Genomic DNA, 25,000 nt, shown 5'->3' with positions numbered 1-25,000 from the left:
AGACTTAAACTTGATGATGTGTATGATGTGACCTTCCACATGTTTGGAGGTTCAGGAGACTGAGCTGCTGCATGGACTGGACCTTCTCACCACTGAGGCTGGCGGCCATCTCCTCCGCAGACTGGAACAGCTTGGCTCCTTTCAGGGGGCCTTCGGCGTCCACGTACTGCCTCCTCTTCAGGTACTGAGCCACTACGTGCTGGATCTGCTCAGTGCGAACCCGCTTCATGACCTGAGTGAGGAGCAGAACAAGAGGAGGAGATCTCAGACAGGTGGGGGGACCCAAGGGTCGCAGGTTCAAGTCCCAGCAGGACCAAAATATGGAAGGTGAGACTGGTAGCTGAAGAGATGCCAGCACATTTCCTGGGCACTGCCGAGGTGCTCTTGAGCAAGGCACCTAACCCCAACATTAAAGTATGTCTTCTTCTTCAGACTGACACCACCTGCTCCCTCGTCATAGACATACAGCACTTTCTTTAGATAAAAGAGTTATTCTACAAGAAATAATTCGTTTCAAAGCGACATATAGGATTTTGCTTTTACGACTAACAAGTGATTCAGATCCCGGTGCCTATCTTCCCCCGCACACACGTACAGGGAGCATCTCTACTAGCTACGTAGCAGCTAAGACCCAGCAGCTAACCGTGAACCATCGAGGCGACCACGGGAGAAACGCCTCTGCCGGGGGGAGCGGAATGTAAACATGGAGGCCGGAGAGCACAGCACATAAGAAAGCGTACAGGCGCCGGCTTCCCACGGCGGGCCGGGATGCGTGTCTGCGGGGAGCTGTGCGCTAACTTAGCGGGCCCGGCGGCGGCGCTACACTTTGCGCGGGATAGCTTCCTCCGGCAGCTTGCTAACAGAGACTCGTACTCACTGCATATCGCGCGGTGTCCTCCAGGCTCAGTTACAGCTCACAGCGAGGAGAAACGCCTTTAACGCAACTCGGCCTCCGGGTGAAACTACGCCGCTGCTCGCTGCTCCGCTCGGTGCTTCTCCTCCTCCCCGCGGTCCGCCTCCATCACAAGATGCTAAGCTAACTAGGCTAGCACACTGCGTTCATCTTGATGCTACAGCCATCGACGATCTGTTACTTTTGCCTGGATTCTGTTCATGTGGAGATTATCGATGATTTATGGCTTATGTCTGGATGATTTTGAAACACAATACCAATAATTATACTGTTGAATTATTATTTATAGTGTTATTGGTATTGTTTGTATTATTTGTAATACAGTTTGTCATATATGAATATATTCTCCTGAGAGCCGGACATTTATTTTGTATGCATTTTTACTTTCTCTTTGCTATTTGCTATCATACATCAGGTTTAAGGAAAGCACAATGATGTGTAAGGCGTAGGGATGGAAAAATTGAATGTCGACATATGAGGACGCAGGGTCTCAGGATTATATGACTAAAACCATTTTCATTAATTTCATTCATACAATTTTGAAAATATTTCTTTTTATATCCCAGGCAAAATCAGTTTGGGAGGAACTTCACTTGCCAAATTTCTTTTCTGTTTAATATTTAATACATTAATAAGATAAGATCTCTCTCACACACTCTGCCGCTGTGCGTCGCCGACAGTGATGGTCACTTTTTCTGCCAATGCAAAAGGTTGATCGATCTATCTATCTATCTAGTTTTGCTCCCGGGAAGTTTGTGTGGGGTTGCCATGTTTGTAATGAACCGACAGAAGTCATGTGTGAAAATAAATGTCTTTTATTCGATTTCCTTTGTTGTTTTCTTTGTTTTTTGGTCTTTTCTGTATTTTTCAGTTGGTCATACACAGCTCTCTCTTTCTCTCACACACGCACATTGTATCTCATACATAACAGAGGCAATAAATAACATATGTACAGGTCAGATGAAGACAACGTGTCCTGGGCGCTGTGTGCGTGGTGCTTAGAAGCACTTCCTGTGGACGATGCTGGGGCCTGCCTCGTCATACTCCTGCTTGCTGATCCACATCTGCTGGAAGGTGGAGAGGGAGGCCAGGATGGAGCCTCCGATCCAGACAGAGTATTTACGCTCGGGAGGAGCGATGATCTGAAGAGAAGACAGAGGGAAAAGAGTCGTTAGAGCGAAGTCTTCTCAAAATTACCTCAAACTAAGAGCAGGGGCTACTGGGGATTATTCACTAAACACGCTTTGAGCTGCTGAGGTTTGTGGAATACTTCAAACAAACACTTCTACTTATGCAAAAGGAAATGTTGAAGGAACAAATTTGATTTAGCGGAATTTTGGGCTGCAACTAATTGCTGATTTCATGATACCAGTTTGTTTGTTTGTTGACAGAATAACTGAAAAAGTTCTGAGTGATTATGACAAATTACGGGCGAAGGGAAGAATCTGTGCAATTTTGGTGCCAATGCAAAACCTCGGCACCGATCACATCTGCACTGTCCAGATGTCAGTGTTCACGCTTGTCGTAGTACCTTGATCTTCATGGTGCTGGGAGCCAGAGCAGTGATCTCCTTCTGCATGCGGTCAGCGATACCAGGGTACATGGTGGTGCCACCGGACAGCACGTTGTTGGCATACAGGTCCTTGCGGATGTCGATGTCACACTTCATGATGCTGTTGTAGGCGGTTTCATGGATACCAGCAGACTCCATACCTGATAATCACAGAAATTCTCCTCAGACTGCAGCTTCTTGCAACAGAAACACCGTCAAATATTAATTTCCAGGATGTCAGTGTCTGTGGACACTCCTCTCCTATGTGACTACAATAATCCTGCAATGTTTCTATAGTATTTCTGCACAAATCTATAGTTTTACTAACATTGTTGTAAATCATACCTCTATTGTGATACATTGCTAAGTAACAGATGCCCTTTCATTTCAGATGGTGAGTGGGCCAAAGAAGGAAGAAACAGATACTTAAGGAATTTGTAGATTCCTGTTTAGGTTTTGTTGTCATGACAAACAATTCTGTCGGTTAATTCATGCTGGATCGGACGATTGTGGGATTTATTATTGTGACTTCTTTCTCTGCGTGAACAATCCATACGCACCGATGAAGGAGGGCTGGAACAGAGTCTCGGGGCAGCGGAAGCGCTCGTTGCCGATGGTGATGACCTGACCGTCGGGCAGCTCGTAGCTCTTCTCCAGAGAGGAGGAGGAGGCAGCGGTGGCCATCTCGTTCTCGAAGTCCAGAGCCACATAGCAGAGCTTCTCCTTGATGTCACGCACGATCTCACGTTCAGCTGAAACAGACAAAATGTCAGTCAGGCTTTGTGTGCAAAACATAAAGGAAATGTGGAGACAAATGGAAGAAATACTTTGTACCTCAAACCTAATGTCTATCCAATTAAAAAACAGATAATCTCTCTCTCACTCTCTTTCTATACCTCCTCCAGGCTCCCCCTCTGGGCACCTGTGTCCTGTTGTTCCATTACAACTGAGCTTCTTGACTCTTTTAGTTCTCTACTGATCTTTGCTCGTGTTCTATTCAAATGTCATATTTACGTCACTTTGGATAAAAGCAAAATGACCGAGTATAAATAAATATATATACTGTATAAAAATATACAGACCGGTTGTGACAAAGGAGTAGCCGCGCTCAGTCAGGATCTTCATGAGGTAGTCGGTCAGATCGCGGCCGGCTAGATCCAGACGCATGATTGCGTGCGGCAGGGCGTAACCCTCATAGACGGGCACGTTGTGGGTGACACCATCACCGGAGTCCAGCACGATACCTGAGGACACAAACAGGACAGAATTGAACCAAATCTCTGCTCTCGCTCTGACACAAACCATTCTAGGTACTGTCTCTTTAAGGCTCTCTACAGAAGTGCCTGCTTGGTTCTGATTGGTCATCCGAGTCATGATACCAATCATATCAAGCACAGTGGCTTTAGTGAAGATCAGATCAGGACTTATTGGTACCGGATGCATTTCCATAAATCAATCTCCTAATAGATGACACGATAAACATGAATGAATGAAATTTAGTTAAGCTAAGTTGAGTTAGTTATGATCCGGTTCGATCAGTTATGTTATGATCCGGTGTTCAGGTTGTAGTTTCTGAAAAGGACTCACCGGTGGTACGACCGGAGGCGTACAGGGACAACACGGCCTGGATGGCCACATACATGGCGGGGACGTTGAAGGTCTCAAACATGATCTGGGTCATCTTCTCCCTGTTGGCTTTGGGGTTAAGGGGGGCCTCTGTTAGCAGGGTGGGGTGCTCCTCAGGGGCTACGCGCAGCTCGTTGTAGAAGGTGTGGTGCCAGATCTTCTCCATGTCGTCCCAGTTGGTGATGATACCGTGCTCGATGGGGTACTTCAGGGTCAGGATACCCCTCTTGCTCTGGGCCTCATCGCCTACATAGGAGTCCTTCTGACCCATACCGACCATGACACCCTGAGGAGTACAAGAAGATGGATGAGACGATGAATGATGGGATGTGAAAATCCCCTCTGAACACCTTGGTTTACTTAAAGGGCGATTCCACCAATTTTTCACATATTGTTTTCGTAATTAAGTTTAAAATAGAACAAGATCATGAGTTGTCAAATCAGATTCATTTATTGGTTTTCATTTTGATATATAGTGAAAAAAAAAAGACAATTGATGAAAATACAAAGAAGGTTTCATTTGTGAATGTAGTTGTTGTTGTTGTAGATAAATAAAGACAGTGTGATATTGGAGTGGATTTATACATTTGTAGCCTTAAACCAAGCGATAACATTTTATGTTAATGTATAATATATTAGATCAAATCTATGTCATGACTGCAGAGAGCGCTGTGTCAAGTCCAGGAAACTGAGCCCTGTGACATTTACGTAGATAACGTTAATGTCACAGGGAGTCTGACCTGATGATGATGCAAAAGGAAAGGTCATAAGGTCACCTCATCTATTGTTTTCCTCTTTTGAGGGTGAAAAAATTGCAATGCCACCAAAATATATTGTCCATAAACAGGGAAGGTGTTATTATTAGGAGTATATTAGGTGATGCCTGTGGCGTTTACCTGGTGACGAGGGCGGCCCACAATGGAGGGGAACACGGCCCTGGGAGCGTCGTCTCCGGCGAAGCCAGCTTTCACCAGGCCGGAGCCATTGTCGCACACAAGGGCGGTGGTCTCGTCGTCGTCACACATGTTTGCTGATTCTGGAGGAGCAAGTTAGAGACTTTACATTAACAGTGAATTGATAAACAGAAAGAAATAGAATTTATATAAACTAATTGAGTGTTCCAATCCATTTTCTGTCACTGTGGTCCCTTGGCTGCCGTTTCAGCGCAGGTGGAAATACAGGAAACACCAGCTGACTTTACAAAAATGACCCAACAATGTGTTGACCCAGAATTTCCCCTAAAGCTGCCATTTGAGTCGAGATGCCGAGGAATCAAAGAATGATGTTACGATACTGTAGGATGTTGTTCATATATTATTATTGTTGTTGTTGTTGTTGTTTCCTCTCCACATTGTCAGAGTAAATCTGGCAGACAGCATTTGCTATGGGAACGATGATGCAAGATAAAGTTCCTTTAAATGTTTAAAAAAAATTACAATGTTAAGCACAGGATGAACTGTTGCTTCAAAGAGCGTCAGACTCCAAAAATACTCATGTTCCAACACTGACACCACTAAACTACCAAAGATAGAACATTGAGGTCACAGTTATGCATTTCAGACTAATATGTACCTCAGGAACTTGATGATATCGGTATCAGTATTTAATTGTTTGAAACTAAATCACTACTAATTCTATCCTATCATTGATTTAAGAGGATTTGAAATGAGAGAAACTATTCTAGAAAAAACGGATTTAATAATAATAATAATAATAATAATAATAATATAACAACAACAACAACAATAATAATAATAATAATAATAATAATAATAATAATAATAATAATAAAAACACCAACAGCAATAACAATAACAATAATAAGGCGTTAATAGTGTATTAATGTATCAATACGCGCTATGGTGTCTATGGTTGTGCTCTTTCCGACAGTCATGAACGCAGCATCGCTGGCTCACCGCAGCAGTCTTCCTCCTGTCATAACAAACTCTCTAACGGTGAAACTGAACAGAAACCTCCGCTGCTTCACTGCGCAGAAACGCCTCCATGCTTCAGTCCCTCCCGGCAGAAGCACTCCCTCCTTCCCCTCCACACACCCACTCAGCCCGGGGCGCTACACGCCGCTTACCTCTGTTTGTTCCCGGGCTTCACTGAGACACTTTCACCGCTGTTAGTGGTTCCAGATGAGAGGTGACAGGCAGCGACCCCCGGGGTCTTTATATACCTCCGTCCCCTCCATAACACCACCCGCCGCGTTTACTCCGCGGAGAGCCGCGAGGAATGTACCGAGTCTCCTTCCAGAGGAAATCCCGGCTCGGCGGCCATATTTGGTGCCCGCAGGCCGTTAGGGGCTTTGTGCACGCGCGGGCGGCCGCAAGGCCTCGCGCTGCGGCGGGCGGCCATATATGGAGATGAAGGACCGCGCGAGCGAGCGAGACTCACCGGAGCGCCGGGGCCCGTGTATGGCGCGGGACTGCGACACACACACACACACACACACACACACACACACACACACACACACACACACGCACACACACACACACACACACACACAGATTTAACACACACACACTCACTAATAGACAAAGAGTCCCAAACATATATAGATACACACACATTTACATCATTAAAATGGATGACTTGTGTTTGTTGTTGGATTCATAATAATGTACACAAACATACACAGACAAATAGACACAAGCCACATTGGGTTACAGACATACACACCCTCACATACAGATTAGAAACACATGCCTCTACACACACACAAATACATGAATAGAAAACACACACACACACACCATTCAGTTCATTCCCATATATCCTGTTGTTTTTCATTTTGTGCTTCACTGGTTAGTCCCTCCAGGCTTGTTTACCAATGGTCCTTCTGGCTGCTCGCTCGCCATCATGCCCAGCAGCTGAATCAGTCAGTTTCTAAAACAAGAAGGTGGAACACTGCGACAGCTGCAGGACCGCCTGCCACTGAATCCCTCAAATGAAGTCAACATGGCTGCTGTTTATCCAGGTGCTGACTGATCCACACCTCAGGTGGCACATTCATGGGGCTGGATGTCTCAGACGCCACGCTGCGACTATGACCTGGAATCAGTACAAAATGTACCCGATACTATTCATTACTCTGCCAAGGCCCAACAGTCCTATGTCCTATTGACAAGGACATGTTTGCCCTGCTGTAACCTAGAGTCTCCACTTAGTGGTGCTGTAGCACAGTGCCAATGGAAGCGGTAGTTACTGTCCTTACCCAGAGGAAGACCTTCCCGTCATGCATATAAGTGGAGGAGCTCTGTAGAGTCGTAAGCAGAGCATCAAGCTCCTCTAACCCAGAGATAGAGCTTCACTGGCTTCATGAGCGGCATACAGAGCTACAGGTCTGTGAAACTTCCTGTGCTGAGACGTTTGGGTTTAAGTTTGGATCCAAACATCATATTGTTTAGTTTTAGTGATGTTTTCAATCTCCAAATCAAAACATACTGAACAATCTGCTCTCAGTCCTGTCAGTAAATGTTATTTTCCCAAACATTAGATTGGTACAGTTTTCAAATCGTGGGTGTCTCAAATCTAACCTAGGAGAGCTGGACCCTTAAACCAGCTGCTGCTTCTGTGGCTGTGAAGTGGATCAGAAGTGAGGATCTCCATCTCTGCCATTTACAGTGTACCCACATCTGCTCTCCGTCACTGAGCAGGAGGATTCTGGAGTAACTGAAGACTCATATTTCGGACACTTGAAGTCTGGATGCAGTGGTGTTTCTTCACTGTGATGCTTTTCATTTAAACCTGATTATCTGCAACCCCCTCAGAGCAAGGTCAAGGTCAAGGTCAGTTTAATTATCCCCCAAGAGGCAATCTGTGGCCTGATTTCGATGGACATCGGGGGGGGGGGTCTCAGTCTGCCAGTATAGCCTGATCTTTCTTTGAGGCTCTGTACAGGGGTCAGAGGTCATTCACATGTACTCCTGCAATTTGGCCACACCTCCTCACAATCTGTCTCAGTCTGCTTTTATTTTTCAGTTAGTGACCCAAACCAGCAGATAAAAGGTTAAGGTTAAAGGTTAAAACTAAATAACAACAACAACGAAAGAAAGAAGCCTTTGTGAGAAATTTCAGATTTTATTTAGAAAATGGGTGACATGTTGTCAAATAAGTCGTGAAAAAGAAAACTCAACGGAAAACTGAAGTGCAGCAGGTGTTATTCCACGGGGACGAGGTCACATCTGGGCTTGTAGGTGATGTTCATAATTGGCTCTGAGGAGAAACTCAAAGTAAGGTGTCGACTTTAAACTGCTCAGTTCGTCCAGCTGGAGCAGATCCTTCACGTCCGGCAGGTACGTCTGCAGAGGGACACCTTAAAAACAAGAGATGTCCTCTATCATTCAAGACCAACATGACATCAAATACACTTTTATTTTGGTCCCTACTACTTGAATACTTGTTCCATTCGTTAGTGCTCGAGTGCACAATTACTTTTGTTTTGTGGAGCAAATATCTTGTAACAGTTGATGCACACGTCTCTGTCATTCATCCGAGGTGTGCGTTTGATCTCAGCTTGTGTTTTTGAGACAGGGCTTATATGAAGGTGTGCCTGACCTGCTGTTAGGTAGCCTCACTGTTCATTAGTTTATTGTGAAAGTCGGTTTGTGTGATAGAAATGTTGAAACACAGGTGTAATCACACACAGCACATGTAGTTAATTTGTACCGTAGGTGTATGAGTCAACATTATTGATGTGATGCTGCCAATTGTTGATTTTTAAAGAAACTGCATCTGAGCTCTCTGAACTCTTCCAGGTCTGTAGGTCTCTGATGGACCCTTATGGATCCATGAACACTTGTTGAAGCCTCTAAAGCTCCTCTACATGAAGATAGCTTAGATACATACTAATATGTTGACCTCTGACCTTTGACCCAGAACCCTGTGTATGTTGTTGTACCTTCCTGAATGAGCTTGAGGAGGATCTTGATGAAGATGCTGTCCTTGGCAGCTTCCAGGGGGTCATCGTTTCCGTCAGCAGAGGACCAGCTGGGAGTGCAAAAAGAACAATTGGTATTTTGCTTCTAAGCTTGGACAAATCTGCCTCAGCCTAAGATATAACTAAAGCTGAATGTTCCATATAGATCTTACTCGTCTCTCCTGAGGGCTTTGCCGAAGATCTCACATTTTAACGATTCAATGTCCACAGTGTCCTCCTACAGTGTGAACAGCGATAACCCATGTAAATCCAATTTGAAACCATCATAAAAGGCCTTAAGAGTCGAACCCAGAAGGGGAGATCACAGAAACGCGGACGTTACCTCTTCAATGTATTCCAGCAGATCCAGGGCCTTTTTGAAGTCGTACTCGTTGGCTCCTCTGTTGTCGTCGCATATGTACAGCTGTGGAGAGGCAGTCGGTTACAAGGAGCCGGATGTTTTAGTCAGTTAATCCACAGTTCAAGACTGTTCTGAGGTCTTAAGGGGCAAAGCAGCAATGCACATAATAAGCAGCGTCCCTAAATCGATTGTCAAAAACCGATGAATTCATGTGCTTGCTCTGACCTGGATGAGGTTGTGGGCGCTGAGAAGAGGCATGGTGTCGGGGCTCTGCTGCTTCTCCTCCAGCAGCTTTCGGGGCAGAGTCTCCTGGTGCAGGAGGAAACGCTCCTGTTCCACAATGTCTGATTGGACAGATCAGACGTCAGCCACATTCACACTGTAGCTCGGCACTCGCGCGATTGCAGAAATCTGAGCCAGAGGTCTACGTCTATGATTTTCAAGGTAAATTCATTCTGGTGAGAGAAGAATCACTATCGTTGCCTGTTCCACCACCACCGTTATGAGCTTTGATTTGTCTGTGAAGGTTCTCAGTCATCCAGGTCCTAGTGTCCGGGGGAAAGTTCATCTTAGGCAACTGGACTGGTGAAGGCTTGAAGATGTAACAGCAGAAAGGAGAACCACAACAAAATCTGGTCATGATCCACACCTGGCCACTGGGGACTCCAATCACCAACGACGACCATCTCAGCCAGGAGGAGTAATCAGGCGTAACTCCACAGAGGGTCAAACCTGAGAATCCCAGACCTCAGACCTGGAGAGGTGAAACATCTTCAAGCCTTTACTAGCAAGTCCAGTTGCCTAAGATGTTCTTTCCGTGGTTGGCTTTAGTTTTCTTCCTCTTATTCTACCTGTAAGATGGAGGTGTGCATACTGTCTTAGCTCCTTCTCCTGGTCAAAGCGTGTCACTGTACGGTGCCACGCTTTCATCTTTTATCAGCCATCAAAGAATCCCGATGCACTGATGGACACCAGGTCTTGTGAGGCCTTACCGTTGACTTGTTTGTTGAGGTCGTCCTCAGGCATGTCGGATGCCAGCACGGTCAGCTTGCTGAGGGCCAGCAGCGTCTTCTTCTTCACAAAGTACCGAGTCTCTGCGTTGGCCTGGTCGTACAGCGTCCGGTGAGCCTGAAGACCAACCAGGTACCAGCTCAGTCACAAGAACTCACCACAGATCATATCCAGCTATCTGAGTGTGAGTGTGAGTGTGAGTGTGAGTGTGTGTGTGTGTGTGTGTGTGTGTGTGTGTGTGTCCTACGCTCTGGAAGTTGTGCACGTGGATGTTGTGCAGCCAGCTGAGGTGCTGGTGAGCCTGCAGGAAGCTGGCAAGCTGCTGGTGCTGGGCCGCCGGCTGGGACAGAAGCTTCCCTCGCTTCCCCTTCTCCATGTACCAGCGGAACACGAAGTCTGCAAAGTTCTGCCGACAAAGCCGTTAAAGATGAGGTTTATCAAAAACTCCATTTTACATACGTTTACACAAACACGTGTCCTCTACAATGAATCCCTCCTAGTGATCGGGAGCACAGGGCAGCAGCTTTGCCGTATCCATGTAAAGTACCTGGTCGGCAAACTTGGTCATGTAGTGCTGCATGCGGCTTTGGTTGTCGGTCTGCTCGCACATCTGGACCAGGATGTCAAAGTCACAGAACTTCTCGGCCAGTGCTGCCACCCACTGGTACTGCCCCAGCTCCACTGCAACACAGCCAGGAGCTCAGCATTTATCCCTTCTCAGGCTCTATGGTGGCACACTCAAGCCCATTGATGCACCGGGACAGTGGCTCGCCAAACATTAACAACAACTAAGAAGAAGAAGAAGAAAAAGAAGAAGAGTCTCCTTACACAGAGGCGCCAGCAGCTCGGAGCGGCGCTGGTTGTATTCCATCTCCAGGCTGTTGTAGCGCTCCTGTTGGGCCCCGGTGGGTCTTTGCTGCTGAAGTGATGCCAGCTGGGCCACGTAACTGCCCAGGTGGATGTCCAACAGCGCCACCAGCTGCTCGCAAATGGCACTGCGCAGCTCAGAATCGGCGTGGGGGTACACGGAGCGCAGGATGAGCTCGTGCTGGCGGCAGATGGCGGTGCGAATGCCTCCGAACGCTGGAGGAGCAGAAGGCGAGTCATCGCTCACATTATGAAATATTTCCATTGGATTGGAAGAAAGAGATTATAATCTGACAGCGTGTAATCCTGAAGCTAAACATCCTGTGTGCGTGTGTTTGTCTCTTACCCGTCCATGGGATGTACTCGGGCTCTGCAGCGCTGCTCTCTGACGCTCTGTACATGGAGGCTTTAGAGTCTCTGTACTGACCAGCAGCCTGAAGCATGTCCTACACACACACACACACACACACACACACACACACACAGTCTTTAGTGGGGACACAGATTTCAGATCTCAACAGCTGTGACCCACGATTAATCGCCCTCTGAATCTTTGGCACAGGAAAGTACAGCAGTTTACCTTGATGATGTTGTTGACGTTGAGAATGACCTCGGCCCACTGCACCGAGTCGACGGGGTTCTCCTTCAGGCTCCGCTCCTCCTCCTCCAGCAGACACTCAAACACAGAGGAGATCTGGGAGACCTGCGGGGGAATTGAACTCCGTTTCATTGTTTTCCCGTGCAGGTCCTGGGCGGTGTCCTGATCTACACGTATGATCCAGACACCATTCAGTGGCGGCTCCTCACCTCTCTGAAGAAGACGTCTGCGGCGGTAAGGCTGGGCGGCACGGTGGCGTTGTTCTTCTGTAAGGCGGCGCCGATGGCTCGGTTGACCAGCTCGGCGTGCTTGGCGTGGTGGTTCTTCAGCACCATGGCCGCCTGCAGCTTCTCGGCGTGTTCGCACAGCAGCAGGCGTGTGGCCATGGGAGAGGAGCGCACCGTGGTGTGGCTGAGACGGTCCAGCAGACCCACCTGAGAGGACGACCAGGAGAGAGACACTTCACACACGGTTCTCACAACTCACAGGATGGAAGTACGCTTCTGTATAATGATGATGTAATGTCTACATATGAGGACGCTTTCTTACATGACACATCAATGTTTCAAGAAGATGGGAGAACTATCAAAATGTGCACCGATAACCAATTGTGTCCATTTGATTGACCACCGTGTCTCTGTCACGTTGTTGCTCAGCAGATGAGCAGACCTTATTAAAGCCACACCTGCCTGCATCGTGACGCTGACTGAGTATTTCTCTGCTTTAGCAAACGGAAGCAAAATAAACAATCGTAGGGAATTACAAGACAACCATCGATACGCCACCCGTCTCTGTACCTGGAGCAGGAAGTCCATGAAGCAGCCGTGGGCCTTCATCTTGTCCTCCAGCTGGTGGAGGATGATGAGGGAGGTGAGGGGGAAACCGGCACTTTCTGAATGAAATGAATAAAGAAAGACGAGCGTGAAAACCTCTGGTCTGAAAAACGTCAATGGTTCCAAAACAGACCCAGATTTATTTTGTATGTATTTTTAATTTGTCCTTGCTATTTGGGATTAGTGGGGCCTAATAAATAAACATAGAAGATAAGAGTGTGATCATATGTGTACTGCATATGAACACAAAGACAAACACAATTCTTCCTCTTTTCTATGTTTTCTCGTGACCAAAAGTGGCACTTATACCACTAGGGGGCAACGGGAAAATGTCCAGATATGAGGACAACAGGTTGAAGTTAAGCCTTATAATGTATAGGGTGTAGGGAAGGAAGAATGTAAAGTCCACATATGATGACGCTGAGTCTCAGGAGGATGGGAGAATCTAAAGTTGTGTAGAGTCTGTTTCTGAAATATGACTTCTCCCCGTGTTCCTCACCGTCAGGGACAGACTCAGCCCAGCGGGGGTCAGAGGCCGGGTAGTCATCCACCAGGTCCAGGTTGATGCGAGTGACCACGCCGTCCAGCTCGCCGCCCTCCTCTCCGTCGCTTTCCGTGGGGAAGAGCTCGTCCGTCACCGTCTGTGCCCCCACTAGGTCATTACTAACACAACACAACATGTCGTAATGAGTCTCCATGCGCGCGCACACACAGACACACAAACACACACACACACACACCGACAGAACTGCAGGAAAGCAGCTTTGAGGAGTTTGGTTTTGTCCTCCTGGGCTACAGGATCCACTCTGGTCGAGGTCTCCATGGCCTGAGACAGAGAAGCATAAGTAGAAAACATTTCAAATTCAAAGAAAAAGCCGTTTCCTTTGTTTGCTCTCAGCTCTGCTTTAGGAAACTTTCAAAATTCCAAAAGAGCAGAAAACAGATCTGCAGAAATCACTTCTCATTTCTGGAGTTTCTGAGGTCGAGGCCGATTCACTTCTCAGATTGATGTTGTGTTGCTGTGTTGTGTTGCTGTGTTGTGTTGTGTTGCTGTGTTGTGTTGTGTTGTGTTGTGTGTGTTGGCAGCCTCTCACCTCTGGAGCAGCAGCCAGCGAGGAGCACAGCGAGTCCTCCATGGTCTCTGGCAGAATGGAGGGGCTCTCCCGGGCCACCACTGCCAGCAGGCCGCTGTTCTGGGAGAAGAACACGGGCAGGTTGGCGCAGCAGCCTCCCCCGCGCACGCCATCGCCTGCAGACGCAAAGGCAATAAAGGAAACCAAAGACAAGGACGGGTTAGAAACACAGGATAAAGGTTCCTTCATCGCTGTGGGATCAAAAACATGTATTAGAAGAAGATGAATCTTTAAACTGGTTTGGTCGTCTGCAGTGTCTAAACCTTTTGCCGATTACATTTCAAAGCTAAAAACATATAGAGATGCTTGGTCAATAAAGTTTCTCTAAATCCTTCTATCAATAACTGGGATCTACTGCATGTACGGCTTTAAACTCCTCATTCATATTCTTCCTTGGTAATAGTGGACTCTGTGTGGATGGAGTGAGGAAGAGGTCGGTCTCACCGGCTGAGTTGAAGGGGATTTTCTCGTCGGGGAGCCCGGCCCTGCCGGTGCCTGTTGGACAGGCGAACACCAGCTCGTCGTTGTAGAGGAAGGCGGTGAAGCCGGGCGAAGGTGGCAACACCAGCCGCGTGTTCTGCAGGACCTCCTCGCTCTGGACAAACATACAAGGAAAGCTTCAGATAACTGCAGTGGACTTTCACAATCAGCACTGGCCTGCCTGCACCTGAACCTGCTGCAGGCCTGCTGACTGCACCTGAACCTGCTGCCTGCACCTGAACCTGCTGCCTGCACCTGAACCTGCTGACTGCACCTGAACCTGCTGACTGCACCTGAACCTGCTGACTGCACCTGAACCTGCTGCCTGCACCTGCTGCCTGCACCTGAACCTGCTGCCTGCACCTGAACCTGCTGCCTGCACCTGAACCTGAACCTGCTGCCTGCACCTGAACCTGCTGCCTGCACCTGCTGCCTGCACCTGAACCTGCTGCCTGCACCTGCTGCCTGCACCTGAACCTGCTGCCTGCACCTGAACCTGCTGCCTGCACCTGCTGCCTGCACCTGAACCTGCTGCCTGCACCTGTGAAACATTGTGCAGACATTGTGTGCAGAAACAAAGGGACAAGCTGTGCGTTGACCGTTTCCACATATTGGCAGATCCCAAGCTTCATCAAACACTGGGACACATGAAGGAGTCTATCATGGCTCAGATGAAGGGACTTCTAGAACGTTTTCCATTCTGAACAACAACTTGTACAGCCAAGAACAACTGTTGGAACAGACCTGGAATGGCGGGTTGTACTTGGTGACTTCCAAAGTGAATTGCTCGGAGATGCTGGTCCCGTTGTCCTGCAGGGTGAGCAGGCAGAAGTAGGCCAGGCAGGGCGTGTCCGACGGGTGCCAGGCTGCAGCCAGGACAACCAGGCCGGCTCTGAAACCCAACAGTGTGAGTGTACATCATACAGTGTGTACTACTGCCTCACACTTGGTGCAGATGGACAAAGGAAATACTCTCACTAACTATAAAGCGCACACACACACACACACACACACACACACACACTTACTGGCTGAGCTTCATATCCAGGTAGGTGACGATGGCTCCTTCTTTCATCTCCTCGTAGTTGGCCTCTGACCCCTGTAGGGCATGATGAAGAGATCATGAGGTTCTTTCATCTGGATGAGAATCAGAACTATATAACCCACATCCTCACTTATGCTCAACAAGCAGTCAACCTAACAAAGCTCCAGGATCCATTTGAGATCTTTGTTGAATCGGTTCAGTCGAAAATTCAAACCAACCAATCCAAGAGTTCACATTATGACAATTTTAATTTCAATTACAACCTAAGGAAAGTAAAAAGACTTTTACTTGTACCGACTGATGGGACGCCAAGCTTATCGCGCTGCGTTTAATTTAACTGCGTTTATCGCGCGCACCACAAAAGACACACTGGTTTTCCCACACTGACCCAGATGGCGTCGGTGATGTTCTCGTTCAGAGCTTGGCGAGCGTCCCAGCTGAGGACCTGATGCTCCGAGCTCACGTCCACCTCCCATTTGCTCACGCTGGAGCTGGTCAGTGTGTACAAACAGCTGGACTTCTCCACCCACAGCACACTGTGCAGCTGGAGGGAGAACAAACAGGTCAGACAGAAATAGATATCAATCATTTTCTGCTTTTGCACATTTGTCTCAGATTATCAAACACATTTTAATATCAGACACAGAGAACGTGAGTAAATACAAAAAGCTGTTTATAAATGATGATTCCATTTATGAAGGGAAAGAAGCCCTCCAAACCAACCTGACCCTGTGGGATGAGGGAATTGCCCCCTAAACCTAATACTGCAAACGTTTGGGATCACTGGCGATACAGTCCTTCACATGGCGGTGGAGGAGTCTGTCCCGACTGGGCTTGAGCTTAAGGTTGCTAACTGATGGCCCGACATTCTCCTTCAAGATTTTCTGGTAGAACGCAAAATTCATAGACCTGGACCTCTCGCCATAAATGATGGAACCATCAATTACATCAATTACGACGAGCGGTCCGGGTCCTGAAGCAGCAGCCTCAGACCATCACACACACACTGCCACCACCATGTTGGACTGTCTGTATGAGGTTCTTTCTGAAATGCTGTGTTTGTTTTACACCAGATGTAACGGGACACACACCTTCCAAAAAGCTCCACTTTGTCTCGTCAGTCCACAGAATATTTCCCCAAAAGTCTTGGGGATCATCAAGACGTGTTTTGGCAAATGTGAGACGGGCCTTTGTGTTCTTTTTGGTCAGCTGTGGTTTTCTCCTTGGAACTCTCCCAGTCTCTGTCTTATTGTTGAATAGACACTGACCTTAACTGGGCTTTAGATGTTCTGGCTTCCTCTGTGATCTCCTGCACCTGAGGCGTTGGTGCGCTCTTGGGCATGATGTGTTGCTTTTGGAGATCTATGAGCCTACTTCCTGTTGTCAGACAGGTTCTATTAAAGTGATCTCTTGATTCTACAGGTCTGGCAGTAATTAGGCCTGGGTGTGGTGAGACTGAACTTATCTTTGCCGTTAATGAATGATTCAAGAAGGGGGGCAGTTCCTTCATCACATTGGGTCAGGGTGGTTCGGCTTCTTTCCCTTAATAAATGAAATCATCAGTTATCTTTGTCTGCTATAAAAATGTGTTTGATGATCTGAAACATTTAAGTGTGACAAAAAAGCAAAAGCAGGAGAAGTCTGGAAGGGGGCAAATCCTTTCTCACAGCACTGAACATTTCTATTATAGACCCTAGGTTCAACTCATGACCTTTATGTGTTTCAGCTTCAAGGTAACATCTCCCAACATCACTCACGCTGTCATTGGCGGGAGGGGAAAGGATGCCGAACAGGCTGGAGACGCGGCGCCCGATGCCCGACAGCACGCCTTGGCCCTGCTGCAGAGGTCGGTACTGGAGCTTTCCTGAAGAGTCTGCAGCCACGCGCAACAGGTGGTTTTTAAATGAAGACACGATGAAGCTTTCACCCTGAGTGAGGAGAGAAGAAGCAGACAGGTGGAGGTGCACTTCTTTAATCACACAATAAGGGAAATAGAGATCACAGACTGGTTTAATGCTTTGAGTATTTGCTGGTTGAAAAATGTTCTTTGTTGAGAAATAAAGCAGGTCAAACTTTGTTTTGTTACATTTGTTGGTTTTCAAGAGAAGATGGCATTAAAGAGGACAAAATATTGAGTTATATATTTATCTTGGGGGGGATTCATTGTTAATTGTGTAAATAATCTGTAGACAAATCAATTAATTGAAAATTAAACTAAATCTGCAGATGGATGGTGAGGTGGCGCCCTGCTGAACTCGCTGCCTCTACTTACCTCAACAGCCACTACATAGTTGCAGAGTTCTGCTATGTCCACGTCAGTGTCCATGTAGTTTCCCTCCTGAGCCAGGCTGGGCCAGAACCGAGCCGTTCCCTCCGCCGCCACCGCCAGGACAGAGATTGACTGAATGGCGGCCGTCTCCAGAGGAGCTCCAGAGGTCACGTCCATAAGGTCGGCGGTGTAGCTGTACTCACTGCTGGGCAGCTGCAGCTCCTTACACACAGACAGCTGCAAGGAAGCAAACAAGACCAAAAGCTTTGTGAGCTCTGAGTCGGACAGCTGGTACCTTCCAAAGATCTACACTCCTTCCTTCACTCACATCCTCCTTTGTTCTCTATGAAGTCTATTTTCATTATTTTTGCATTTTTCTTTCCTGTTTTGCGTGTGTTCACTTGTAAATATTTATTTCTTTGTTTACTTCCTTATCCTTATTGTATTATCGGTCATGCTCTCTATATGTTGGCTGGTTTATTTATTTATGAATCTATTAAGCTGTTTACGTTCTCACCTATATTCACTTCTGTATCCTATATTCTTGTATTCATCGGTCAGATCTGATACTTAATTTCCTGCCTTGGAGTTGTATCTATTTTATTTTCCCTGATTCACTTCTCTCCAGTGGGCTGAATGAACTCTGACCCTAACCCCCTGACTGATAGAGGCGCAGGATTGGATTCTACCTTTGCCACAGCAGTCTGGCAGATCTTCCAGATGATCAGTCTCTCTCCACAGACCATCCAGGCCCAGCCACTTTCAGTCACCTTCACCGAAATATGGTCGTCAGCTGGAGAGAGCAACAGAGTTCACACTTACAGATGGCAGGAAACACAAACAAAGATGTTCCAGATGTTGAAATCTACCTTCAGCCACAGTCAGAGCCTCCATCACTTTGACAGGCAGAGACGAGCCAAAGGTCTGAACATCGTAGTGGACCGATTCTGCAGCTGCGTGGCTTTGCACTCGCGTTGGGGTCGACCTGGGTCACAGATAAGACTAGATGATGTCACAGACGAGACTAGAGACTAGATAATGACACTGACGAGACTAGAGACTAGATAATGACACTGACGAGACTAGAGACTTTATAATGTCACTGACGAGACTAGAGTAGATAATGACACTGATGTTGCATGGACTCAGTCTGGAATAAGGAGGCCAAAGTTTCTTTCCACAGTAAATTCAGGCGGTTTTTAAATCATTTGTTTTTGTCACTGAAGCGGGACCCCGATCCACTCACCGGGCCGACAGAGGCGTCCTGCGCGGGGAGAACAGCAGGCTACTCGCCGCACCAGAGACGCTCTTCCTCCCTGTGGTCCTGGCCTGCTGCCTGCGGATGGAGCTCGGAGCGCCGCGGGGGGTGAACATGCTGATGGCGGGGCTCGACCTGATCACCAGCCGGCAGATGAGCGGTGTTTTACAGTGAGAGACGTTAGGAGTGAACGGCGCTCTTACACTCCAAAACAGCGCGCGGTGCAGTCGCTCGAAATGTACGTCATCATCGAGCCGCAAATACCGCGATTGGCTACAAGCTTTTTAAAAACTTTATTGACAAATAGAAATGTCAATAAAGTTGACATTTATTGTAAAAAATAAAAAAGATATAAACAAAAAGCACCGTGAAATTAAGGCATGTTCTTTTATGTTCTCAATAAAAGTGGGTAAAACTAATTCATAATCATCTCATCTACCTGTCTGATGATAAATATTTAATAAATTCACTATTGATTGAGGTTATTGTGCTTGGCCTTGAACACCTTAGTTACACATTATCTATCCCATTTAGCGCCACTGCACTGGCTTCCGGTAAATTCCAGAATAGGATTTAAAATCCTCCAGCTCACTTATAAAACTCTTAATGGTCAGGCTCCATCTTACCTTAAAGAATATATAAAAAAAAGTTGAATTGAATTGAAATATTCAATTATTAGTAGTAACTTAGTAATAGAGGGGCGAACCATCCTGACAGAAAGAAAGAAAATCCAATAAAACACACAAAAAAACCTACATTTCAGAAACCATTCAAGGCATTAGCCATTCAAATATGATTTTATTCAAACATTATTTATTCACAACAATGCCTTAAAGTGAATGAAAAATATATATTCCATTGTATATGTTCTCAATTGCAGCGACCCAAAAATGTAAACACGTGGAGATAAAATATGAGTAAATATTCAGTCTTTTTTTCTTTATCACACTCTAAAATAAATATTTAGAAAACAGCAACCACGTAAAACAGTCAAAAGTTAATATTTTCTCCTATAAAACCCTTAAATATATTTCATTTTCCTTGAATACATCAAACATCGTTAAAGGTCAAACTGATGTTAAAGTACTTGTTGTTGATGAGTGTTTCATCTGCAATATGGAATTGTTTCTATACAAGTTCAATGTAAAATCATCTCAGCAACAACAATTCAAACCCAAATCATTTTAAGTGATTGTCTGAATTTAAAATCAAGTTTAGCAATTCATATAGATTTCACAGAGAGAAATTGAAGTAAAACATTTTTTTTAAAGGTGAAACAATTTCCACACAATAAGACAAACTCATGAAAATCTTCAACGACCACGAGTATGAAAATATTTCTGCACATTCTGAGTGAAAAGATTCAGCAGAAGCTAAATTATGAAAACATTCTGAGTGAATGAATGCATTCAGTTTGAAGAATAGAGTTACATTATTCACATGAACCCTCAGATGAAGTTACAGGACGCAATATCAATATCACCATGCATGTACAATCTTTCAATGAAGTCAAACAGGCAGAAGAAAAGCAAAACAATGGATGTGATGATGTCACTACTTCTTCACTAAAGTCCTGGAACTGCCAGTGAGCTCATAGACACCGCTGTCCCACAATAAACAGCGCTTGCATTTTGTAATGCAGCTAATTAAAAAGCACCGTGTTCACATAACAGCTTGTTCCTTGTTGTTGTTGTCGCCAAACAATAAAAACTCTATGAACAGGAAACTTCCAGTGTTGCTGTCTGGAATGTGAGAGGTCAGAGGTTATAAAGCTTTAGCCTAAATATGATTTACGCTCTGATAATAATAGATTTCCTAACCTGTAGATCCAATATAACAAAAATACTGCAATACTTCCAGCTGCCTCATAAACACTGAGCTGCCTTATGATCCTCAACTGAGACGCTGCGGCCGCATTCATGGTCCAGACACAAAGTCGAGTCGGAGTTTATACCAAACTTTCGTGCTTCCATATTCAGGTTAGAGCTTCAATCAGACTCAGACTCGACCTCACACAGAGTGTAAACTTCTGATCTATATAAGTGGGGTGCAGAAGAAAAAGTTTGGGAACCACTGGGTTAAATAAATCTATTCGATAAGTCCACTCAGTTGATCTGTCTGTTTATTTCAATGCACTGAGCCTCTTCATCTCATCTAGCGTCAACCTGGACACACACCTTCACGCACCAGTACTCCCTCTAGTGCAGGGGTGGGGAACCTCCTGCGATCCGGGCCCGGACCGACAGATCTCTCCGCGCGCAAGAAACGTAAGATTAAAAAGTGAGTTTATACTTTTCAGGAGGTGAACTTTGACATCTGCAGGTAAGTACACCGAAACCCTCTGAGGCTCGGAAGCATCAAGACCACATTGTTCAAACTGACAGCCACCGCAGTGGAGAAGGGGGCGGGGTTATGGAACATCAACATTTGTGTTTGCATAGATGTTTGGTACGTGGCTCAAATATTCAACACAGAAAACTGATGACATTTTCTATCTTAAATCAATTTTGTTTAAAAAAAAAAATCAAATTTTCAATCGTGAATTTACAGCGGGGGAAACTCTGACTCCTCCCACTTCTCCTGCTCTAGTTTGCTCTGTTTGTTGTGCTGTCCAATAAGAGGCTGTGTTTCATTAGCACTGTACTCTTACACTTCCTGTTGTAACTTGGACCAAACAGATGAATGCAGAGCCGCCCGCTGCACCCCTGCCTCGGTGGCCCGGGGGCTCTGCTCTACCTCAGGCGGGCCGAGAAGCAGCGCATGTATTCCGTCATCCAGCAGTCTTCTACCACTGTCAGCTGCGAGCGCTTCATCTTCTCCACGTCGGCTGAGCGCGCCCGCCGCCGCTCTGGGTTGGAGCCCCGCTTGCTCGACTCTCGCCTGGTCTGCACGCAGGCGTCGGACTTGTGAGCCTGTGATGAGATATGGGGGGGGGGGGTGAAACAGGAATCCGTTTCTGAAAAGCACACCAGCATTTCTTTCATTATAAATGGTTGCGAGGGTGTTGGGTGTCTGGTGTTCACACTGACTTCTGCATGTTACACAACAACTTCCTCACACAATAAAGCACAAAATGTAACACAGAAAAGATTTAACACAATGATAACACGCACCATCATACGAGACGAGAAAACACAAAACAACTACATAGAAAAGAAAGGAGATCATGGAACATGAAGAAAGAATTCTTGACTGTTGGAGCAGCACAGGTACAATCAGGTACAAACCTACACACCAGGTCCACATTCCAAGTGCAGGTCCATGTGTACCTCCAGTCACAACTCCTGCTTCAAAATAACTTTATTAACCAGAGCGAGCCAGCGAGCGGGAAGACGAGGATGGGCGACGTTCACGACCCCACCTCGTGTCCACGCCATCTCACCTGGTTCTGTGTCCTCCTGACTTCCTGCTTCTCGGCCCGGTCCAGTCGGCCGGCTGGTCTCCAGTTCTCCTTCTCCTTGGTGATGGTCGGCGGCTGGCTTTTTGCTCTTGGCAGCTTGCGGACCTTGAGCGGTTTGTCGTCGTGGGAACTATCCCGCCGCCCCGACTCTGAGCGAGGGTTGCAGCGGTGGTGCCGTCCTTTGGGCACCGGGTTCACAGGCTCTTCATCGGACGTGTCAGCCGGTCCGTTATCAGTCGCTGTGTCGTCTGAGGGTCTGCCGGTGTTTAGAACGTCTGACCCCGAACCGCCATTGATTTCACTTACACCATTTTTCACTTCAGGTCCTTCTTGATGAGAAAGACAGAAACGCAGCTTTAATTGAGCGAATTAACAAGTTTAGTTTAGTTTATTAGCACAAGTGAAACTAGAGCAAAACCAGGCAGTAACATCCTTGTATCTCATCCTCCTTGTAAGATCCTTGTAATGACGGCTTTTGTGGCTCTAGAGGGCGCTGTGCAGTGCTGCCTCTGTTAACAGCAGAACGAGAGCGTCTGAACAATCAGTCCAGACATTTTTAGCTCGGCTGCCTCCTGAGACCCACGAGTCCCTGAACCTGCTGCTGACACGGTACAGTCCTGAACCTTTTAGTATTGATTCTGTTGAGTTTCTTCTCTTGTTGTTCTCTCACAGTTTTAATACTCATATCTTTCTTTTGACAATTAATAAAAACTACTTCTTGCTCATATCCTGGCCTTTTTAGGACTCCTAAACCTTAAACCTTAAACTTTGGGACTTGTGACTTGCCCTACTTGAATTAAGACTTCATGCCAACATGCCATCTCTGCTGTTTAGCCTCCAAAAAATTACTCTAACTTTATGAGGAAAGGATTGATTTACACCAAAAATTCAATGGAAGCTCAAAACACCTGAATGGAAATTTTAGTTCCCTTAAATCTCTGGTAGAGGGAAATTGAACAGAGTGAGAGTGATTTGCATGTTATGATCTATTGTGTTTGATACTGAGTGACTGAAGGCGTATGCAGAGTCCACAGACACAGACACGGACGGAGTGTTTCAACAAATACATCTTCCTCACCTGTCGGTCGTGCCGCTGGCGCGTCTCTGGCTCCCACATCATTTTCTCCATCCTCAGACGGAGACCTGGGCCGCAGTTTGGACTTGGATTCCCACAGCCTCTGCTGAACCTCAGAGGACGTGGGTGGCGGGACAGTCAGAGGGGCGATTTTGTTCCTGGTTAACTTGGGCGTCGACCATCCGCTAGTGTCTGAGCCGCTGTCCCAGCCCTCCCAAAACCAGGGCTTGTGGGAATGCTCCATCACTCTCCGGGTCAGACGGTACTTCAGCGAGTCCTCGTAGCATTTGGAAAACGTCTCCCATTTGGGGTCCCTGAATTTTTTCATGTATTCTGTGCGGATTTTCTTGGTCACCATGGTTTTTGTTATTGCTTACACCTGATCGCTGGAGAAAGCAGAAATAATGAGGTTCATATGTGGACACTACACCCCCCCCCCCTACACCTTATACATCATTGTGTATTACTTCAACCTGTTGTCCTCAGGTCTGGACATTTTCCTCTGCCCTCTAGTGGTATAAATACCACTTTGGTTCGCTAGAAATTATAGCATGCATAGGTAACAAAAGTGTTCTACCCTTTGTGTTCATATGTGGTACAGATATGATCACACTGTTTATTGAGTCGTACTTTTTAGGGTTTAGATTAAAAAACACATATCAAAAATGTCCAGGGTCTCAAGTGGATACGACAAAAACGATTAACAAGTGTATTTATCTGTTCAGGAATCCAGTGACGTCACGGTGTCAGGTATGGTCTACTTTCTAGGCCCCGCCCACTCGCCTTGGCTGCAGATTACACGCAGCAAAGGAGGATTGGAGCTTCAGCTGTACCTGTTACTACAACTGTTACTACAGTACTGCCACTGTAGCACTACTGCCTGTTCTTACTCCTCATTTACTGAAAGATCGACCATGTCAATAATTCAGTTCTCTTGGCTGGCCTACATCCGGGCAGCTTTTGTGGAAACCAGAGGAGTATTTCATTATAATACACCTAATTTCATTCATTTATGAAAGTCTTTTTCCTGTTTGTCTTCTCTTCTAAACACTTTGTTGTCCGCCGTCACACCCTGAGGATTTCATTCAGAAGAAACGCTAAATTACTCTAAATATGAATCCGTGTCAGCGCCTAAATTGAGCTTTGCCCCGCGCCGCTTCGTCTCCTCCTGAACACGAGCGTCCTCGTGTAGTAATCATCGTCATCATCTCATCATCTACACTTACAGTCGGACATTATTTCACTTACCAGCCATTTACGCTGTCAGTCGACGAGCATCGCTCCGCTTCTGATTCAAGTGTGAAGCGCAGAGTGAAGCGGCACACACTGCATCCGGTCACGAATCTCAAAATAAATTCACCATTCGTTAAATTATAATTTCTTAAAGGTTCCTGAATTTTCAGCCAGTCGGTTTAATGTTCACAGGGCTCCGATCAAAGAAACTTAACCCCTCATCCTATTCGGTTAAGATTATTACCGAATATAAAACTGAAATTACTTCAACCTTAAAGGAAGGATTTGTAAAATGATTTTTATTTATATTGACATTACAACTTATTGTGGAGCATCTGAGTTTAACGTGACGAAATCAAACGGGACTGACTTACAGCTACATCTCAACTTTGTCTTTTCTGAATTCAGGAAATTTTTTA

The 25,000-nt window shown here is 46.3% G+C and overlaps 4 protein-coding genes across 6 annotated transcripts in view; all 4 read right to left on the bottom strand.

Moving 5' to 3' along the window:
- The window catches only part of taf5l (TAF5-like RNA polymerase II, p300/CBP-associated factor (PCAF)-associated factor), a 5,323-nt gene extending 3,691 nt beyond the window's left edge, over positions 1 to 1,632 (bottom strand). Inside the window, exons 1-2 of the mRNA XM_076136917.1 lie at positions 878 to 1,632; positions 91 to 232 (exon numbers count right to left, since the gene is read on the bottom strand). Of these exons, the coding sequence (XP_075993032.1) occupies positions 91 to 229 (139 nt within the window). The 5' untranslated portion in view covers positions 230 to 232; positions 878 to 1,632. The remainder of the gene's footprint in view (positions 1 to 90; positions 233 to 877) is intronic.
- Positions 1,633 to 1,712: 80 nt separating this feature from the next.
- acta1a (actin alpha 1, skeletal muscle a) lies at positions 1,713 to 6,408 on the bottom strand. The gene is made up of 7 exons (XM_076136919.1): positions 6,178 to 6,408; positions 4,988 to 5,127; positions 4,053 to 4,377; positions 3,548 to 3,709; positions 3,026 to 3,217; positions 2,445 to 2,626; positions 1,713 to 2,055 (listed from the first exon to the last, which is right to left on the bottom strand). Exons 2-7 carry the CDS (start codon positions 5,114 to 5,116, stop codon positions 1,912 to 1,914), a joined length of 1,134 nt encoding a protein of 377 aa, XP_075993034.1. The 5' UTR covers positions 5,117 to 5,127; positions 6,178 to 6,408; the 3' UTR covers positions 1,713 to 1,911.
- A 1,253-nt stretch (positions 6,409 to 7,661) lies between these two features.
- Positions 7,662 to 19,103, bottom strand: nup133 (nucleoporin 133). Its single transcript, XM_076136925.1, has 25 exons — positions 18,862 to 19,103; positions 18,485 to 18,600; positions 18,305 to 18,408; positions 17,619 to 17,852; positions 17,104 to 17,274; positions 15,735 to 15,890; positions 15,330 to 15,400; positions 15,046 to 15,193; positions 14,266 to 14,416; positions 13,783 to 13,937; positions 13,429 to 13,514; positions 13,188 to 13,351; positions 12,653 to 12,747; positions 12,065 to 12,289; positions 11,838 to 11,960; positions 11,604 to 11,703; positions 11,219 to 11,473; positions 10,938 to 11,071; positions 10,638 to 10,796; positions 10,372 to 10,507; positions 9,605 to 9,723; positions 9,362 to 9,442; positions 9,192 to 9,256; positions 9,001 to 9,089; positions 7,662 to 8,415 (listed from the first exon to the last, which is right to left on the bottom strand). Exons 1-25 carry the CDS (start codon positions 18,987 to 18,989, stop codon positions 8,279 to 8,281), a joined length of 3,402 nt encoding a protein of 1,133 aa, XP_075993040.1. The 5' UTR covers positions 18,990 to 19,103; the 3' UTR covers positions 7,662 to 8,278.
- A 2,285-nt stretch (positions 19,104 to 21,388) lies between these two features.
- ccsapa (centriole, cilia and spindle-associated protein a) lies at positions 21,389 to 24,669 on the bottom strand. Of its 3 annotated transcripts, none has more exons than XM_076136936.1 (4): positions 24,597 to 24,669; positions 23,352 to 23,734; positions 22,256 to 22,602; positions 21,389 to 21,829 (listed from the first exon to the last, which is right to left on the bottom strand). In XM_076136936.1, exons 2-4 carry the CDS (start codon positions 23,704 to 23,706, stop codon positions 21,683 to 21,685), a joined length of 849 nt encoding a protein of 282 aa, XP_075993051.1. In that variant the 5' UTR covers positions 23,707 to 23,734; positions 24,597 to 24,669; the 3' UTR covers positions 21,389 to 21,682. The 3 variants fall into 3 exon arrangements, with proteins under 3 accessions (XP_075993051.1, XP_075993048.1, XP_075993049.1); XM_076136933.1 differs by having other exon boundaries at positions 21,389 to 21,785; XM_076136934.1 differs by having other exon boundaries at positions 21,389 to 21,785; positions 22,256 to 22,599.
- Between the last annotated feature and the right edge of the window lie 331 nt (positions 24,670 to 25,000).

Source organism: Genypterus blacodes, unplaced genomic scaffold, assembly GCF_046128005.1.
Source record: "Genypterus blacodes isolate CSIRO-AG114 ecotype Tasmania unplaced genomic scaffold, CSIRO-AGI_Gbla_v1 ptg000285l_1, whole genome shotgun sequence".
Lineage (NCBI taxonomy): Eukaryota > Metazoa > Chordata > Actinopteri > Ophidiiformes > Ophidiidae > Genypterus > Genypterus blacodes.
The sequence above is the reverse complement of the archived record's forward strand: the minus strand, read 5'-3'. Positions and strand labels throughout refer to the sequence as shown.

Bases quoted from the DNA above. Each gene is read 5' to 3' on its own strand.
- nup133 (XM_076136925.1), bottom strand. From the start codon at position 18,989: ATGTTCACCCCCCGCGGCGCTCCGAGCTCCATCCGCAGGCAGCAGGCC. The intron at 15,891-17,103 runs GTGAGTGATGTT...TTCTCCCTCCAG, and splicing joins CCCCTCCCGCCAATGACAGC to CTGCACAGTGTGCTGTGGGT. The intron at 9,257-9,361 runs GTAACGTCCGCG...TTCACACTGTAG, and splicing joins TGCTGGAATACATTGAAGAG to GAGGACACTGTGGACATTGA.
- acta1a (XM_076136919.1), bottom strand. From the start codon at position 5,116: ATGTGTGACGACGACGAGACCACCGCCCTTGTGTGCGACAATGGCTCC. The intron at 3,710-4,052 runs GTGAGTCCTTTT...TTGTGTCCTCAG, and splicing joins CGCCTCCGGTCGTACCACCG to GTATCGTGCTGGACTCCGGT. The intron at 2,627-3,025 runs GTGCGTATGGAT...TGTGATTATCAG, and splicing joins GTTCCAGCCCTCCTTCATCG to GTATGGAGTCTGCTGGTATC.
- ccsapa (XM_076136933.1), bottom strand. From the start codon at position 23,706: ATGGTGACCAAGAAAATCCGCACAGAATACATGAAAAAATTCAGGGAC. The intron at 22,603-23,351 runs GTGAGGAAGATG...TTTCTCATCAAG, and splicing joins GCCAGCGGCACGACCGACAG to AAGGACCTGAAGTGAAAAAT. The intron at 21,786-22,255 runs GTGAGATGGCGT...ATCTCATCACAG, and splicing joins TCAGGAGGACACAGAACCAG to GCTCACAAGTCCGACGCCTG.